Consider the following 19,475-nt stretch of genomic DNA (forward strand, 5'->3'; position numbering starts at 1 on the left):
CCTGTTGAGGCCTAGATTTGGGGTACCTAAATTAAATTAGGATTTAGTTGAGGTCTAGTGGCAGGTTTGGGGTACAGGGAGTCAAACAGAGCTCCCATGCAACCCCCTTGGATTCGGCGTAAGGATAAGGCAGTAAATGAGGTCTAGTAGCTGCGGGAATCTCCAATAAAAGCATTTATTAGCCAGAGAGCTAGACTGATAAAAGAGGTTTATTATTGAGTTTAGAAGTAGGAGATAGGTGAAGGTAGAGACAAGGAGGGCACGAACAGAGGGTCCAGTGGACAGAGGGTCCTCACATGGCTACCATGTTTGGAATCTCTGCAAAGAGGGGTTCCCAGCGTGGGCCTTTTATGGTAGGAGACTTAGCTCGAGGGGCTTTTGGGTATAGCCCCAAAGTTGGTTCAGATCTGGATGGGGCAGGGACAGGTCCAGATCTTCTACTGGAATTCAAAGGGACCAGAATTTGTGAGTCAAAGGGTAATTTACATTATTAACTAGGAGGGGGTGAGAATCTAGAAAGGAATCTTTCCCACATCATTCCTTTCTAGATTCCCACATCAATCCTATTATCTTATTTTTGCTTTACTTTTTTCTTATAAGGTATCCTGCTCCCAATCCCTATGGCTCTTAATCTAATCATCTCTTACACATCAAAATCCTCCATTTTGTTCTTATAAAATGTACTTTTTTAAAAAAAATTTTTTTGTTCTCTGGAAATGAACAGCATCTTTCTAGGTTCTTTACAGTTGTTTTGAATATTTGTAATGCTCAGAATAGCTTGGCTGTTCAGTTATTCTTACAATATTGTTACTATATATAATGTTCTCTTGATTTTGCTCATTTCATGCTTCATTATTTCATGAAAGTCTTTCCATATTTTTCTAAGATCAATCTGTTCATCTCTCATAACATAGTAATATTCCAGTACAATTATATAACACAACGTGTTTAGCTTCTCCCCAATTAATGAGAATTCGCTCAATTTGCAGGTCTGTTCCACCACCAAGAAAGCTTCAACAAATATTTTACAACATATAGGTTTTCTTTGTTTCTTGATCCTTTTAGGAAACAGCCTCTTAGTAGCATTAAAGCATCAAAGGGTATAGAGTTTTACAATTCTTTGGACATAATTCCAGATTTCTCTTCAAACTGGTTGGATCAGTTCAGAGTTCCATCAACAGCTACTAGGGAATCCATTTTCCTACATTTCCTCCAACATTTGTCATTGTCCCTTTCTATCATTTTTGGTAATTTGAAAGGAGTGAGATAATGGCTCAAAACCTTTTTTTTTTTTTTTAAGTAATTTTAAATTTTTTATTTTATTTTTAAATTATGGAGTAAAACATTTCCCTAAGTATTTAAAAAATGACTGCACATGAAAACTGTAAATCTATTATGTACAATCTGATATTCCCTTTAAATATATAATAGCTGTCTTGTACATTTCTTTCTTTTCTTCCTTACCTCCTACTTCTGACTTTGCAATGGCTACCATTAGACACAAATATGTGTATAAGCAGTTTAATAGATCATAAGGCATAATTCCAGATTTCTCTTCAAAATGGTTGGATCAGCTCACAATTCTACCAAAAATGATTTTTTTCCACACACCCCTCCAACAAAAATTGCTTTCTCCTTTTATCAGTTTAGCCAATCTGATAGATATAAATGATATCTCATGATGGCTTTAATTTGCATTTTGCTAAACAAGAATGGTTTAAAGCATTTTTATATAACTAAATTGCTCTGATTTTTATTGGAAAACTACCTTTTGTAAAGGGCTGAAACTCTTAAAAGGTGTGCTGAAATCAGACAACCAAGCACTTAAAGCTAATTACCTATTGGACAATGACTCTATTAGCAAATGTTTGGAAATGCTCTTCTCTCAATTAATGTTGGCTCAATGTTTGGGGTTAAAACAATTATAGGTAAGGATTAGGGGGTGTAGTGAGAGGCAAAAGAACCTGGTAGCAGGACAAGGAGAAAAATGTGGAGATTCTGGACTCTAGAATCAAGGAGAGATCCTTGGCAAAACTCTTGGCAGTTTTGTCCATTTCCTTCATTTCTCCCCCTAAAGACCAAGGACTTTTGCTTATCCTGACTCTGGCTGATCCTGAGGCCTCCAGGGAGCTAGCTTAGACTTTACAATTTAAATCTGAATTTGTACAAAAAAATGTTTTACAAAGTGTTCATGTAGTTCCTGGGTTTGTCTTACCAAATATGTTTAAAATAAGATTTTCAAGATTACTAAAAAATTTGAATTCAAATATAAGACTCAAAAGAAGTATAAAAAGAAGCTTTTCAAGAAGCCTCATGGAACCTTGAAAAGAAGACTGAACAGGATTCCAATTCCATCTCTGCCACTCACTGCCAATATAATCTGCTCAAGTCATCTGAATTCTCTTGTGCCTCTATCTCTTCAGTTGTAAATTGAGGTTATTGGAGGGTTCTCAGGGTTCTTCCAGCATGAGATTTATGATTTCTTTGGCCCAGAATCTAAATCAATGTGAATTTATAATGCTCACAAAAGGATTTTTTTTTAAAGGTCTGGTCTCCTCAGAACATCTTCCTAAAGTTCATGAGACATCTTGTAGGGAAGGTGATATAAAGGTCCACTTCCTGCACACACCATTTAACAATCCAGGGATTCTTATGAGGGAAATTGACATAGAGAGGACACAAGGGAGAAAAAGCATTTGTTGTGGGGGGGTTATGGAGGCTGATCAAAGTGACTTAAGTTCCAGAAGACAGCAGAGCTCTCAAACTGAAACACAAGCAAGCCTGGCACCCTATCATGGGGTAATGCTGCTATTGTACCTCTCCCACTGTGTTCATGAAACTTAGATGTTAATTGGGAACAAAAGCTAATTCTTCTGGGAAACACTGAGGGGAAAGGAGTAGGAATGGAAGACATTTGGATATAGATGCTAAGAATACTTGATGCTTGAGCGAAATATTTATTATGGTGTCAACATATATATATTTTTAAGTTTTTGCTTTAAAAAAAGAAAAGTAAGCTTTTCCCAATTCCCCTTAATCTTACCTCTTCTTATTAGTTCTAATTCATCCTGCATATGGAGTTCCAAATAGTTGTTAGCATATTGTTATTGTCCTCCCCACTAGACTGTGAACTAACTCTCTTGAGTAGGGAATGTCCCCCATCTTTCTTTGTTATCTTGGAACTTAGTGCATCTGATAGGTGCTTTAATGGTTGTTGTCTCAAAGAAAGTCTAAGAAAAATCCCATGGGACAGTAGAAATCCTTTGGGAATGCTTTCAAGAGTTTCATGCCCCAAAGTTCTAAACAATGACTTCTTATTGGATCACAAATTTATCACAAAAAGAGAAGTGAAAGATCATGGAGTCTAACTCCCTCATTTCAGAGACATGAAAACTGAGGCTTCATGATTCAATGAGCTTGTCCAGGATCACATTGTTGAAGTCTAAAAAAAATTCCAGTTTAGCTGATCTTGCCTCAAAATTTAATACTCCTTCCTCAACATTGCTTACATACTTACATGATAAAGACCCCTCATTCACCTACTTTCATCCAATTCACCTAAACAGGGTTTCCATGGCCCTTCTGACTCTAATATCTGTGGGGCTTCTCCCTCCTCAAAACTGGAGATCAAATCTTTGCTGAGAACTGGGATGGGGAATAAGGGGATAAGGAAGGAATGTAATTTACTCCTCTTTAGGCAAAGAGATCTGAAATCAAGAACCACAGCAGAGTTCCTAGGGCTCCTCAGCAATGACTGACACGGTATTTGCTACTGGGAACTTAGGGGTAGGGAGTAGATCACGTGGCAGGCTTCTTTAGACTTTCTATTTGTGACTCCTTTTCACCCAAGAAATTTTTACACAACCCTGGGCATACAGGTATATAAAATAGCCATACAAATCAAACATTTAGTGATAAAAATCGTAATTTTGCCACCCCCACATTGCTTCCTTCTGGAGAGAGAAGTACCATGGACTGCAGAGATAAGTCCAGACAGTAAAGTCTTTAGAGTTATCAAAGTCCAGTGGTAAGACAAAAGTCAAGGTAATGTGATGGCCTGGGATGCAGTGGTGGACTTTGGCGTCTTCAGTATATGAACAAGCCTGAAGCACTTCACAGAACCTGCTAAGGCAAATTTAGGGTTACCAACATGTGAATCAGTAATGGCTTCCAGATGGAGCTTATTATCAATAATTTTCTTAATGAAGTTAATAACCATTAACTTTCTTTTCCTCCCACTTTTTTGGGAAGGCAATAGGCATTAAGTAATGTGCCCAGGGTCACACAGCTAGTTTCTGGGAACTGATCTCAGACCTGGTGCATGAACCAGGAAGATTCAGCTTCATGAATTCAAATCCAGCCTCAGAAATCTACTAGCTGTGTGACTCTGGACAAATCACTTAACTCTGTCTGCCTCAGTTACTCATCTGTAAAATAATCTGGAGAAGGAAATGGTAAACGCTCTCCAGAACATTTTTCAAGGAATCTTCAAAGAGGGTCACCAAACCTCAGACACAACTGAGAAATAACATCCTAAAAATGGCTGCCTCTTGGCCCAAGTCCAGTGGAATGATAATACAAACCAAGAAACACCTATTTAATGTCCACCAAGTGGAAAGTATTCAGAAATTTGAGGAGAGAGAGAGAGCACTCCCAGTAAAGGCAGGAAGGAGAAAATAGGAAATTAAGGAAAGCTTCATGACATTGTGGCTCCTGAGTCAAGCCTCAGGGGGGGGATTTCATGGTTAGAATATATGAGCAGACAATTTTCTGATGAAGAAATTAAAGCTATTTCTAGTCATTTAAAAATGCTCTGAATCACTATTAGAGAAATGCAAATTACTACAAGTGAAGTCCTACTATACATGTCTCAGATTGGCTAAGACAGGAAAAGGTAATGATAAATGTTGGAAGAGAACTAGAACACTAACACATTGTTGGTGAGTTGTGAAATGATCCAACCACTGGAGAGCAACTTAGAACCATGCCCAAATGCCTATCAAATTGTAAATCCTTTGATTCAGCAGTCTACTGGGTCTGTATCCCAAAGAGATGAATAAGGGGAAAGGACCCTTATGTGCAAAAATGTTTGTAGTAGCTCTTTATGTAGTGTCAAGGAACTGGAAATTGAGTGGATGCCCAACAGCTGGGGAATGGCTGAATAAGTTATGGTAAATGAATGTAATAGAATATTATTGTTCTGTAAGAAATGATGAATAGGCTAATTTCATTAAAGGTTGGAAAGACTTACATGAAATGATGGTAAGAAGTGAACAGAACAAAGAGAACATTGGACATGGCAACAAGAATATGTAATGATCGATCATTGTGGGACCTGGCCACTTTAAACAATGCAATGAGTCAAGGAATTTCTCATCGATTCAGGATGGAAAATGCCATCCACATCCAGAGACAGAACTACGGAGATGGAATGTGGATTGAAGCATAGTATTTTCGCCATTTTTGTCTTTTCCTTCTGGTCTAACTTTTCTTGTACAACATGACAATTATGAAAATAAGTTTAAAAAGATCGCACGTGTTTAACCTATATTGGATTGCTTGCTGTTTGGGGGAGGGGGAAGGGGAGATAAGTTTTACAAAAATGAATGTTGAAAACTATCTTTACATGTATCTGGAAAAATAGTGTTTTGGGGGGAAAAATTACGAAAAAAGGGATTTCAACAAGTAGATATAAAATAGAAAGAACGTTGAGAAGCTGTAAGTTAATTCCCAGAATGCAGCAAGGGCATAGGGAGGTCAAGAGATGGAGGTGGTAAAATGTCCAGAATAGGTGGAATGTAAACCTTTCTGGGAAAAGGGGTTAAAACACAAGGGGCTCAGATTCCCTTGGAAGGCTAAATTTCCAAAAATACCCTGGTTTCCTGAGGCCCCCTTTAAGCTCCCTTCAGTCCTCCTGGGACCCCGGTCCGCTCCCCTAATTTCGCTAAACCTCGGTTCTAGGCCCCCCTAAGTCCTCGAGGGCAGGCGGTTTAAAATGATGTCTAGGAGTCAGTCCCGCCACAGGCCCAAGGCATACTGGGGGGGGGGCAGCCCCTGCCCTTCAAGGACGCTCAGTCAAGCCCCGCCCCTCCCCCGGAAAGGAAGGGCAGGGGCCCCAGGCCAGGCCAGACCTCTAGCTCGGGGGCTCGACGGGCGGGGCCGGGAAGCCCCGTCCACGTCCCCAGTCCAGCTCCGGCCGCGGCCAAGGGCCCCGGGGGTCGGAGCCCGCGGGGTTGGGCCCCAGCATTTGCACCAGCTCCGGCTCCCGGAAACCGGGCTCCCCCGCCCAGCTCTTTCCAGCCGGGGCTCCCACCGAAGCCACCTCGGGTGGAACACGCTTTCCCGACCCGGGCCTGCGGTGCTCAAAGAACCGGACTGAAGAACTGCTCCCGCCCCATTCCGGGGACTCTTACGGCCCCAACCTCCACTCACCACCTGGGCCCTTTCCTCCGGAAGTCCCGCGCTCATAAGTCGAACGCCTCTCCCCACCCGCCACTACAGGGGTCTCCGGGGCATTCTGGGTTATAGTCCCCTCAAGGGCGGGAGCGAGGCGGGAGGCAGGAGGGGAGGAGGGACACCCAACGGGATCGCCCTTTCCTCCCGGAATAGAGGAGAGGCAGGACCTTCAGCCCTGGCCCACGCCCCTCCCGGATACTGGGCAGGCGCCCAGGGTTGTCTGGAAACTGTGAAAACTGGTGGAGGAAGGTTCTGGGCCGGAGGGCATCTACAAGAACCCTTTAACCCCTTCATTCAGTGGCTGCCCTCTTAATTATGAATTACCCATCCTCCCTCACTTCTCTTTCCCATTTCTTTAAACTCCCTCAAGGCATGGGCAAAATTTAGGGTTAGGGGCCCTTTTCCCCAACACCCAACACAATTCCCACTAATTTCTTCCTTTTTTTCCAGGAGGAACCAAACCAATTAAATTAATTTAAATAAAGGGCAAAATAATCTCCAACCCCCTCCAAAACTTTCATTCCTCCCACTTTATAACAACTTAACCTTCAAAAGTCTTTTTCTTGTAATAATCAAAAAATTTTTAATCATTACAAAAAGGCCTGGTATTCCCATTCTTCTTTAATTAATCAACCTTTCCTCATCTAACTCTTCCCAATTACCAACAACTATTTACCCTCTTTTTTAAAATTATGCCAATTGGAAGAAAGAATTATCAAAACCATAATTGGGAAATCCAAACCCCTCTCCCTTTTCAAACCCCATTTTAAAATTTAAATTAAAACTTCCCATTCCCTTTCTTCCCCCTACAAAATACTCTAGTCCCTTGGGCTCCCCAATCCAAATAAAACAATCTTTCCTCCTGAAAACCAAAATTTAATCAAAATAATTTCCTTTCCAAAATAGCATAATTTCCTCCGCTCTCATTTTAATATTCCACTTTCCTTTTTACTCCAAACCCACCACCTTTATGCCGGTTTAAAAACCAAACAACCTTTTAATTAATTAACATTTATTAATAAAGCCCTTTAAATACCTAAAACACATTCTCAACCCTTTTTACCCACAATTCCCTTTTCTCCACCTTATTTGGAAATCCATAACCCAAAAGGGGTTTAAAAATGGGCATATCCGAAAAATTTTATACATTTAGGCTTTTAACCAAAATTTCTCTCCGGGAAACAACTTTTATGGGCACAAAACCGATCATTTCCAGGATCTCTTAAAGCCAATCTGTTTCCCCAATCCCAAAGCAAAATCCCTAAGGCAATTGGAAAACCCTTAAAATGAAAAGTGAAATTTCCCCTCCCCTATCCTTTACTCCTCCCCCTTATTACCGCAAAGCCCAGGAATGGTATGGTCTCTTCTAATCCCCTCCTTTACCCAAAAGGAAAAAACCACGGGCAAAAAAACTTTCCGGTCACACCATTAAAACAAAATCTTTCGTTAATTTTCCCCCCCAAAAAGGAAAAAGAGGAAAGAAAAAAAAAAATAGTAAGAAAAAAAAAGAAAAAAAAACAAAACCAGCAAAAAAAAAGGTAAAAAACAAAAAATAAAATTAAACAAAAAAACCAAAATGGCATAGAAACAAAACCAACCGGGTTGGGAAAAAAGATTCCAAATGGAACCGGAAACACTAACTTATAATCTTCAACCCAAATACTGGCCCCTCAATTTCCTCGCAGAAAACCAAATAAAAAGCCCCTCTCAAACTTTTTGGGAAAAATTAAAGGAAAACTTATTAAGGCCAATTCTCACTTTAACCACCAAAAAATTTAACATTATTAAATAAAATTCTCTGGCAAAACCAAAACCCAAACAAAAAGAAATTCTATTATTTAAAACAAAAAACCTTAATTAAATTTTAAAAAATTAGCCCGGAAAAGGGCAAGGTCCGTTAATTTCAACCACCGCAAAAACCGGAACTTAGCCACCGCCAAATATTTGGAAAAAACCAAAACGGCCAAACAAATAAAAAGGTTATTTAAAACAAATCTAATTATTTCTTTTGTTTCCACACCAAAATCACTTTCCCCCATTTTTAACTGGCCCCCCTATGAATCAATTTCCACTTTAAAAAAAGGAATTTACCCACCCTTTTCTTATCCCCAAATTCTAAATTTTCCCCATTTAAGGTAAAATTGCATACCAAAAAAACCACCAATATCCTTCCCCAAATTTGGCACAATTGGTATCCCGGTCCAAAATCCTACCTAAAGCCAAAACCCCATTTACACCCGAAACCAAACCGCCGGAAACCAAGAAAAAACCACCAAGGTCATGCAATTTCCACTTCCTGTTAATTTCCGCCCCGGGGTAAAAAACAAAACCCTACAATTACAAACTAATGAAATTGTCACTTTCAAACGGTCGCCACTGGGTTATCCAATTTAGTATCTTCCTATTAGGGGAATACAAGTTACACTGACCAAAAGCTATAACTGCAAAGGTGGGACATAGCTTGATGTTGATTTGGGGGAGTAGCACTTCCTGTGACAGAGACAATTTCCCATGAACTAACCTCCCTCCTCATTATAAATGATGACATACCCAAAACCCATGAGACCCAATAACTCTCAAGTGATGTAATGTCTATAATTTCAAGTGATAATTCAATTTCAAGTTACATGTCTTTTATTTATATACACACACAATGTCTACTTTATCATGCCATTTACTAATAGTATTGAGTTGTTTCCATTTAGTCTTGAAAAAATTAATGGGATAGGGGAACACAATAGATGATAATGATAAGATTGAATGATAAGAAAAGCTAGGTTTATCCCTTAGATGATATTTTATCATCATTCTATCGATAAGAAAACTGAGGCAAGCAGAAGTGAAATGACTCACCTAGGATCACATAGATAGCAAGTGTCTGAAGCAAGATTGGAACTCAGATTTTCCTGACTCCAAGAGTAGTGCTCTTATCCACTGCACCATCTAGCTGCCTTTTTGTTAGAAAAAGAATCTTGGTAAAAGACATTATCAGACAAATGTATAAATGAAAAAAAGATGGGCTGGTTACATGGGGAAAATGAGGAGTCATTGTGCTTACTCAGTGACCTTTTGTAGTAAACTTCTGGGATGATATTGGTAAGAATGGAACAGGATGGGCAGGTATCATTGGACTAGATTATCCACACCAATGAGACCCATTTGAGTATTTGATAGATAGATTTGTCCTAAGGACTTTATTCACCTGGAATGCTTTGCAATGTCTGTAGGTCATGGCACCTGTTTTAAAGATGATCATTTTACATGAGAGAATTCCTAATGGAGACAAAGTTTATCAATGTCTTCAATGAGGACCTATTTCTGTATAGAAGAGAGTGATCACTAGACATCAGAATATTCATGTTAGAAGCTGATTTCAGAAAACCCTGGAAAGATTTACATGAACTCATGGTAAGAGAACATTGTACACAGTTAAAAGAAGATTATGTGATTTTCAACAGTGATGGACTTTTCAATAATCTGGTGATTCAAGACAATTCCAGTAGATGTATAATGGAAAGTGACATCAGCATCTAGAGAGAGAATAATAAAGATTAAATATGGATCAAAGAATAGTATTTTTATGGTTTGTTGTTGTTTTGTTTTTTCTTTGCTTGAGCTTTTTTTTTTCTCCTGTTATTCCCTTTTTAGTTGATTTTTCTTACAGCATAATGAATATGGAAATAAATTTAGAAGAATTGCATATGTTTAACCTGTATCAGATTGCTTGCTGTCTGTAGAGGGCAGAGAGGGAGAAAAAATTGGAACACAGGTTTTTCAAAGGTAAATGATGAAAACTTGGCTCTTTCAACAGTACACTGATTCATGGCAGTTCCAATAGACTTATAATGCAAAATGCCACCCACAAACTGAAAAAAAATTATGGAGACCAAATGTGAATCAAAACATGGTATTTTCACTTCATGTTGTCATCTGTTTATTTCCTTTCCCAACCTTCTTGTGTTTTTTTTTCCCTTTTTGAAATAATTTTTCTTGCAAAGCATGACAAATATGGAAATATGTTTAGAAGAATCACATGTTTAACCTGGATTGTGTACTTTCTTGAAGAGGGGGGAGATGTCTGAGAGGGAGAAAAAATTGGAACACAAGATTTTGCAAAGGTGAATGTTGAAAACTATCTTTACAAAAGATATTATAGAAAAAAATTAAAAGTTAAAATCAAACACATTTTCTTCTTTTAGTAAGGTAGCTTGACAGAAACTATTTTATTGGGTATTTCCTTAATAGAAAATTTTATGGTAAGGATAAAATAAAATTTAAAAGAAAGAATACTTGAGCTTCTGAAAACACTGAGTGTTAGAAGGACTTCAAATAGAGGCTATACTTAAGTGTACAGTGGGGAAATAATGCTGGAGATAAAACATAAGGGATCTATAATGAGCATAGTCTCTTCCTGCAGCACTTCATCAGCCCTCCCTATAATAGAAAGCTCATTAGACTTCCACAACTTCATGCAATGAATAAAACCATATAAATGGGATGAATTGTTCTCTGAAATCCTATTGTTTGTCATTTTTCCTAAAAACGTTGCATGCCATATACCATTCCAACATTCTTATATCATAAATTCTTTGGCCGGTCTCCAATTGATTGGTACTTCCTTTATTTCTGTTCTTTCCTAATATAATTCTGTTATAATATTTTGATATCTGTTGGATATTGACTTTTATAATGCTTTCTTTAAGCAACTAGATGGCCCTTTGCCTGGAGCCACAGGTCTTTAGTTCAACATATTTTGTATAATTTTTACCTTTTTGCTATAAGAGGGCAGATGATGGGAATAGAAAATTTGTATTTTCTATTCTTAATTAAATAACCACATTTAAATTTTTAAAAACAAGTTTAAGAAAAATATTGCAAGTCACTAATCCAATTAGATAAAAGCAATGAAGTCAACAATCAGGTTCTATCTTGTATCTAGATAGAAGACTATCTGACTTCTATGCCAAAGATAAGAAGAGATGAAAATAATCATTTTTGGAAAGACTGTTGGAAAATAGGTTATTGATGAAGTTATGGAGACCAAAAAGTCACTAAATTGTGTATATACTTTGACTCAGTGATATCACTTGAAGATATATACTCTAAAGTAAACAAAACAGGGAAAGGAATAAAGTGCACCAAATTATTTATAACTCCTTTGTTATGATAAAGAGTTATAAACTAGGCTGTGATGCTTACCATATGTCAATAGCAAAGTTTGGTATATGTGTTGTAACATGAATATGCCTTTAAAAAATTAGATCATTTGATTGAAACTTAAGAAGAACTGTAATGAACTGAAGCAGTAGGCAATGATTATAATCAAGACACTAATTGATAACAATAACAATATTGTAGTTTGCTAAGTGGTTAGAATGCAGAAAGACACATCTTTGGGACTTTAAATCTGGCTTCAGACATTTACTAGCTGTATGACCCTGGCCCAGTCACTTCATCCTGTTTGCCTCAGTTTCCTCATTTGTAAAATGAATTTCAGAGGGAAATGGCAAACTATTGTCATATCTTTGCAAAGAAAATCCCATACGGGGTTTCCTCATTTGTAAAATGAATTTCAGAGGGAAATGGCAAACTATTGTCATATCTTTGCAAAGAAAATCCCATGACTTAATGACTGTCATTAAGTCAGACAGAAGTGAAATAACTGAACAACCACAAAAACTCCATCCACTTTTAAAATATTACAAATCTGATTATTATAATGATCAGCCACTATACTAGAGGACTTACAAAGGTTTGTGCTACCCATCTCCTGAATGTTAGATTGAATGATTAGATTTTTCTACCTCATCTGCACAAAGTAGAATAAAAACTACATTTTGGTAATGCCCAGGAAATAAAAAGACAAATCAATGGAATAGAGTAGACATACAATTTACAGCAGCAAATAAACATTATTATCTTCTATTTTACATGTTCAAGTAATTTAAGATATGGTGGAGAACACTTTATCTAGTAAAAATTGTGGGCAAAATTGGAAAGCAGCATGACAGAAATTGGGCAGGAACCAATCTTTTACACAATTTATGAAGGAAAGATCAAAATGTATACATATCCTAGATATGAAATGAAATTTTACAAGGAAATTAAAACACATAATATTGCTTACCAACTTCTTGATAGAGAAGCAATTTAAGAATAAATAAGAGCGTGAAAGATAATATAATAAGGATACATTTGATTATATTACATTAAATTAAAAAGCTTTCATAAAAATTTTAAAATATACCCAAGATCTGAAGGAGAGTAGAAAATTGAGGGAAAAGCTTATAAATACTTTCTCAGACAAAGGTCTTATATCAATACATAAACAATTTTGTCATATCTATAAATGAATCATTACCTAGTTGATAAATCATCAAAAAATATAAACAGGCAATTTTCCAGTGAAGAAATCAAAACAATTCAAGTCAAATAAAAATGCTTTAAATCATTATAGATTAAAAAGAAGCACATTCAAATAACCTTGGATGTCATTTTACACCTATCAAATTGGCTAAAATGATGGAAGCAAAAAGTACAGACTTTTTGGAGTACGCATGTTATTGAGATCCTACTCAATAACTGCTAATCTGACCTTATTCCTAGGCCCACTTGGAGGGGTCTCTGGTAAATATAATATCAAATCTTACCTTTATTTTGAGGTCTTCAGAGTTTTCCGGCTGCTGTCTCATATGAACACAGTTGTGAGCATAACAAAGCACCCCAGAGTTTATGGCAGACAAGCTTAGACTTTATTCACGTGGTTTACACCTTTCTCTATGACCTCCTCCACGACCTTAGTATCTCTCCCCATGGCCAACCTCCAAATGGAAAGGAAAAAGGGCTGAGGGATTCCTCTTCCGAGCTTATATGGGGTCTATGAGGTCACAGGCACAAGCCAATCTTTAATGAAGATTACATCCCGAATTTGATCAAGATCTCAGAGTGAGATTTTGGGATTCCTGCCATGGTTGGAGGTCCCACCCACGAAGGAAGTCCCCAAGTACTCAACTCCAATCACATCCTGGGACCTTGACTCCGTCTCAATTCTGCTTGTCTGACCTGGGACTCTTACACAATGTCTGTATTACACACATTGGAGGGGATATGGAAAAATTGGGCCAATACTTCATTGTTGGTGAAATTGGGAATAGATCCAACTATTCTAGGGAGTAATTTGATGCAGAAATTTCCACTATTAAGTCAATTTCCAAAGATGATTAGGGGAAAGAAAAAACCCTATCTATATATTCTAAAATATTTGTAAGCACTTCTTTGGTGGGAAAGAACTGGAAATTACAGAGATACCCATAAATGGGGTATATAATGAGGGCATGCCTTGCTGGGTTGTCCTATGTCAGTGTCTCCCATGTCATGCAATCAATTCTAAATTTGAGAGACCTTGAGAGTGTCCTTATATCACTACACACTTCTCCAATGATAACACTGTTAAATGAGATCCTGTTTATAAAGTAGGCCATAAACCTGAGCATAGACAATTAAGACCTGTTATCACAGACAATGTCTCTTGCCTTATTATATCTTCAAAAGATCCCATCTCTGACGTGGATTTTTTCAACGGGGAGGCGATTCAGGTAAATTCCAATAGATTTGTGATGGAGAGAGCCATCTGCTTCCAGAAGGAAGACTGTGGGGACTGAATATGGATCACAGCATAATATTTTCATCCCTTTTTTGTTATTTGATTGCTTTTTATTTTCTTTCCCATTTTTTCCCTTTTTTGATCTGAATTTTCTTGTGCAGCATGATAATAAGGGAAATATGAATTGAAGAACTCCATATGTTCAACATATATTGAATTATTTTCTGTCTAGGGAGGGAATGGGGGAAAGGAATGGAGAAAACATTTGGAACATAAGGGTTTCCAAGGATGGATGTTGAAAACTATTTTTGCATATATTTTGAAAATAAAAGATTATTTTTAAAGTCCCATCTCTGGGATGGCTTCACCTAAGATGCAGGAAAAAGGAACAAGACCAGATTTACAGTCTGTAGTTGGGGAACCAGAGTTGAGGTCGAACATTGGAGACTTTGATAACTTATACATTTTAAAAAATCTTAGAGACAAATCCAAGATGGTAGAGAAAAGTCAGGAAATTGTCTGAGCTCTCCCCATTTTCCTTTTTAAGCAACACTAAATCTATCCTCTAAACAGACTGTGGAGTGACAGAACCCACAAAAATTTGGAGAGAAACTATTTTCTAGGTAAAGATATCTTGGAAGGACTTCAATGGCAAAAATCCTACCTGTGAAGTCTTAAAGGAGAATATGAATTGGTCTGAAAGCTCAAAATGTTCTCTTGGAAGAGCTCAAGAAGGATTTTCAAAATCATGTAAGACAGAGAGAGAGAGAGAGAGAGAGAGAGAGAGAGAGAGAGAGAGAGAATGAATTGAAAAAAAAATGAGGACAATGTAGGAAAATTATGAAAAAAATTAACACAGAAACTGATTGAAGAAAACAACTCCTTAAAAAACAGAATTGGTAAAATAGGAAAAAATACCACTGAACAAACAATGTCTCTAAAAGTAGCCTCAGAGTAATGGAAAACTGGAGGTTAAACAAGTTAATTGAAGAAAAGAAATAAAAATTAGATTTTGATAAATAGAAGTGAATGACTCAATGTGATGTCAAATATCAATTAAACAAAAATTTTAAAAGTAAAAAAATAGAAGAAAATATTAATTAATTCATTGAAAATGAAATAAATGTGGAAAATAGATCCAGGAGAGATGGTTAAAAATCTCTGAACTATCTGAAAGCCATAATAATAAATTCGGGAATTGAAAGAAATTATGATAGAAACATGCTATAGAATATTACTGAGAAGTAATGACAAATAGAATTTCAAAGAGAGAAGTTGTTATATTTATAGGACTTTATGAACAGTATAAAATTTGAGGCGTATAACAAAATCTAAGCTGCAGGAAGAGGCCTTTCCTCATTGCTTACATCTAAAAGTTTTAGCTGTAACAGGATTTCTTGTAAAATCAGATATGATCTCCATGTATAGGCCCTGACATTGATAAAAGACATTGCTTTTTATAAGCCTCCTTTCCTGTATGAATATTCTGCTTTCTGTTGACCTTCTTCCAGAAAAAATCATCTTTCCATTGAACAATTTCTCTCTATTATGAATCCTTTGATGCAAAGTAAGAGATGGTCTCTAGTTGAAGGTTTTCTCCCACCAAATTCATATAAAGCACCTGTTCAAAATAAAATTTCTAACACTGAAAAAGCTCTTTACTCCATTTAAATGCCTTTCCTCATTCATTATAGCAGTAAAATTTCTATCTAATAGAATTCCCTGGTGGAAAATAATGCATGAATTTTATTGAAGGGATTTATCATATTTATAAGGTTTTTTTTTTTTTTCAGTATGGGTTCTCTAATAAAGAGGAACACTAGAGTTGTGTCTGATTTTCCACATTGATCACATTCATAAAATTTCTCTCCAGTATGAATTGTTACATAGTAAGCAAAATGGGTTCTATAATGGAAAAGCCTTTACACATTGATTATAATTATAAATTTTCTCTGTGTGGCTTCTCTGAGGTACAGCAAGACTAAAATTCCATGAGAAAGCTTTTCCAAATTGATTATAGATCCATAAAGTTTCTCTCCAGAGTAGATTCTCAAAGAGTAAGCAAGATAGATCCTACATGGGAAAGTCTTTACACATTGGTTAACATCATAAATTTCCTCTCCAGTGTGGCATCCCTGATGAATAGCAGGATTTTAATTCCAAATAACGACCCTTTCACATTGATAACATTCATAGTTTCTCTCCAGTGAAATTTTTGAGAATTATGTGAACCAAACTGATTCCTCATAAAACTATATTGAGTCCTAAAATTCCTTTTCTTAAATAAATTCTACCTGCTTGCTAAGAAAAGGGCTTACATGACATCCTGTTTCACATCCAGAAAAATTCACTTGCTTGCTCTACCAGACCCTTCCAATTCATAAACTTGCTCCTCTCTCTCCCAACTTGGAAAGGATGCTTGGTCTTGATTTGTTAAGCAATTGGCATGTATTATTTAATAAATCGACATGCTCAGATGTTCAGTCCTTTGTTCCCTCAGTTAATTCAGATTTCACCCATCACACTAGTATGTATTCTCTGATGTTTGGACAGATGGGAGTTCTGAGTGAAAGCTTTTCCACACTGATGACATTCATAAGGTTTCTCTCCAGTGTGGATTCTCTTATGTATAGCAAGACTCGATCTATTTGTGAAAGTCTTTCCACAGTGATTACATTCATATGGTTTCTCTCCAGTATGGATTCTCTCATGTATAACAAGACTGGACTTATTTGTGAAAGTCTTTCCACACTGATTACATTCATATGGTTTCTCTCTAGTATGGATTTTCAGATGGTAAGCAAGACTGGAGTTCTCTTTGAAAGCCTTTCCACACTGATGACATTCATAAAGTTTCTCCCTAGTGTGGATTCTCTGATGTATAGGAAGACTCGATCTATTTGTGAAAGTCTTTCCACAGTGATTACATTCATATGGTTTCTCTCCAGTATGGATTCTCTCATGTCTAACAAGACTGGACTTACTTGTGAAAGTCTTTCCACACTGATTACATACATATGGTTTCTCTCCAGTGTGGATTTTCAGATGGTAAGTAAGAAGAGCCCTATAGGGGAAAGCTTTTCCACACTGATTACACTTGTAAGGTTTCTCTCCAGTGTGGATTCTCTGATGTATAACAAGACTGGAGTTCTTTTTGAAAGCTTTTCCACACTGATTACATTCATAAGGTTTCTCACCAGTATGGATTCTCTGATGTAGGGCAAGTTTGGAGTTCTGTTTGAAAGCCTTTCCACACTGATTACATTCATAAGGTTTCTCTCCTGTATGAATTCTTTGATGTACAGCAAGACTCGAATTCCGTGTGAAAGACTTTCCACATTGATTACACTCATAAGGTTTCTCTCCAGTGTGGATTCTCTGATGTACAGCAAGACTGGAGTTCTCTGTGAAAGCTTTTCCACACTGATGACATTCATAAGGTTTTGCTCCAGTATGGATTCTCTGATGTTTAGAAAGATGGGAATTCTGTGTGAAAGCCTTTCCGCACTGATTACATTCATAAGGTTTCTCTCCAGTGTGGATTCTCTGATGTGCAATAAGGGAAGAGTGTTCACCAAAAGTTTTACCACATTCATGACACTCATGAGGTTTCTTTCCAGTGTGGTTTTTCTGATGCACAGCAAGACTGGAACTGCACCGGAAAGTCTTTCCACACCGATTATACTCGTAAGGTTTCTCTCCAGTGTGGATTCTCTGATGTACAGCTAGTTTGGAGTTCTCTTTGAAAGCCTTCCCACATTGATCACATTCATAAGGTTTATCTCCAGTGTGAATTCTCTGGTGTACAACAAGACTGGAGTTCTGTCGGAAAGTTTTTCCACATTGATTACATTCATAAGGTTTCTCTCCAGTGTGGATTCTCTGATGTACAGCAAGCATAGAGTTCTGTGTAAAAGCCTTTCCACACTGATTACATTCATAAGGTTTCTCTCCAGTGTGGATTCTCTGATGTACAGCAAGCATAGAGTTTTGTGTAAAAGCCTTTCCACACTGATTACATTGATACGGTTTCTCTCCAGTGTGGATTTTCAGATGGTAAGCAAGAAGAGCCCTATAGGGGAAAGCCTTTCCACACTGATTACATTTGTAAGGTTTCTCTCCAGTGTGGATTCTCTGATGTAGGGCAAGTTTGGAGTTCTCTGTAAAAGCCTTTCCACACTGATTACAATCATAAGGTTTCTCTCCTGTTGGTTCTTTTGATGTTACCATGAGGCTTCAATTCCCGTGTGAAGGCCTTTCCCAAGTTACCTCCTTAAGGTTTCTCTCCAGTGTGGTTCTCTGAGTAACAAGACTGGGTTCTCTGTGGCTTTTCCACACTATTGACATTCATAAGGTTTTCTCTCCAGTTGGATTCTTGATTTTAAAGATTGGCCAACGGGTGGCTTTTTCCACATGATGACATTCATGGTTTCTCTCCAGTGTGGATTCTCTGATGTTAAATAAGGGAAAGGTTACACCCAAAAGCTTTACCACATTCCAAACCTCCGGGGTTTCTCTCCAAAGTGTGGCTTTTTCTGATGCAACAAATGGAAGCTGCACTGGAAAGTCTTTCCACATGATTACACTCTGGTTTCCTCCAGTGGGGTTTCTGATTACAAAGTTTGGGTTCTCTTTGAAATTTCCCATTGATCCCCATTCTAAGGTTTCCCAGTGTGAATTCTCTGGTGCAACGGACTGGGTTCCTGGAAAGGTTTTCCACACTTGATTACATTCTAAGGTTTTTTGGTTGTTTCTCTGATGTTTTAAAATGGGAATTCTGTAAAGTCTTTCCACCTGATTTACATTCCTTAAAGGTTTTCTCTCAGTGTGGATTCTCTGATGTAGAAAGGGGGAAGGTGTTCACCAAAAACTTTGCCAATTACAACATTTAAATTTATCATTAGTGTGGTTTTCCGGTTTGGAGGGAAGAACTATGTTGGGCTTCCAATTGATTATAATCATAATCTTCTCCCACTTGTTTTTGATGTTCCCAAAAGTTCCTTTTCTGAAAGTCTTTGCACTGGCATGACATTGTTGGGGTTCTCTCCAGTGTGGTTTTATGTTAAGGCTGGTCTGACATTTCTGCCTGATCTTTTCCCCTGATTACATTCATAAGGTTTTCCTGTGTGTGAATTCTATGATGGTCGGACTTTGATTCCAAAGGCCTTACAAACATTACAAAAAATAAAGCACTTTTTCAGGGTTTGACATGTCTATTTTCTGTTGAGATCGGGCAAACTCTGGCCATTTTCCCAGATTACGTTGATTATTTTTGGGAGGTTCCTCATAAGACTGAATAAATTAACCTTTCCAGTAAAGCATTCCTTATTTTCATAGTTTAAAACAATCATTTCCTGAGGTCATTTTCTTAAACTGAATTAAGGATGAGTGTTGTCTAAAACTCTTTCCATCTTTT

The 19,475-nt window shown here is 37.3% G+C and overlaps 2 protein-coding genes across 6 annotated transcripts in view; both read right to left on the reverse strand.

Moving 5' to 3' along the window:
* The window catches only part of LOC111719943 (zinc finger protein 2 homolog), a 76,774-nt gene that overhangs the window by 40,767 nt on the left and 16,532 nt on the right, over positions 1–19,475 (reverse strand). For 4 of the 5 annotated variants that reach the window (XR_004233423.1, XM_031963319.1, XM_031963320.1 and 1 more), the window contains exon 1: positions 6,433–6,483. The exons of the other annotated variant lie outside the window; for it this stretch is intronic. The gene's annotated coding sequence lies outside the window, so the exon portion shown is untranslated. Of the gene's footprint in view, positions 1–6,432; positions 6,484–19,475 lie in introns of those variants that run through there. 5 annotated transcript variants of the gene reach the window in all.
* Positions 15,786–18,289, reverse strand: LOC116422107 (zinc finger protein 160-like). The gene has a single exon (XM_031957250.1). The coding sequence runs from the start codon at positions 18,287–18,289 to the stop codon at positions 16,565–16,567; it is 1,725 nt and encodes a 574-aa protein (XP_031813110.1). The 3' UTR covers positions 15,786–16,564.

The sequence above is a fragment of the Sarcophilus harrisii genome, chromosome 3, assembly GCF_902635505.1.
Source record: "Sarcophilus harrisii chromosome 3, mSarHar1.11, whole genome shotgun sequence".
In the NCBI taxonomy this organism is placed as follows: domain Eukaryota; kingdom Metazoa; phylum Chordata; class Mammalia; order Dasyuromorphia; family Dasyuridae; genus Sarcophilus; species Sarcophilus harrisii.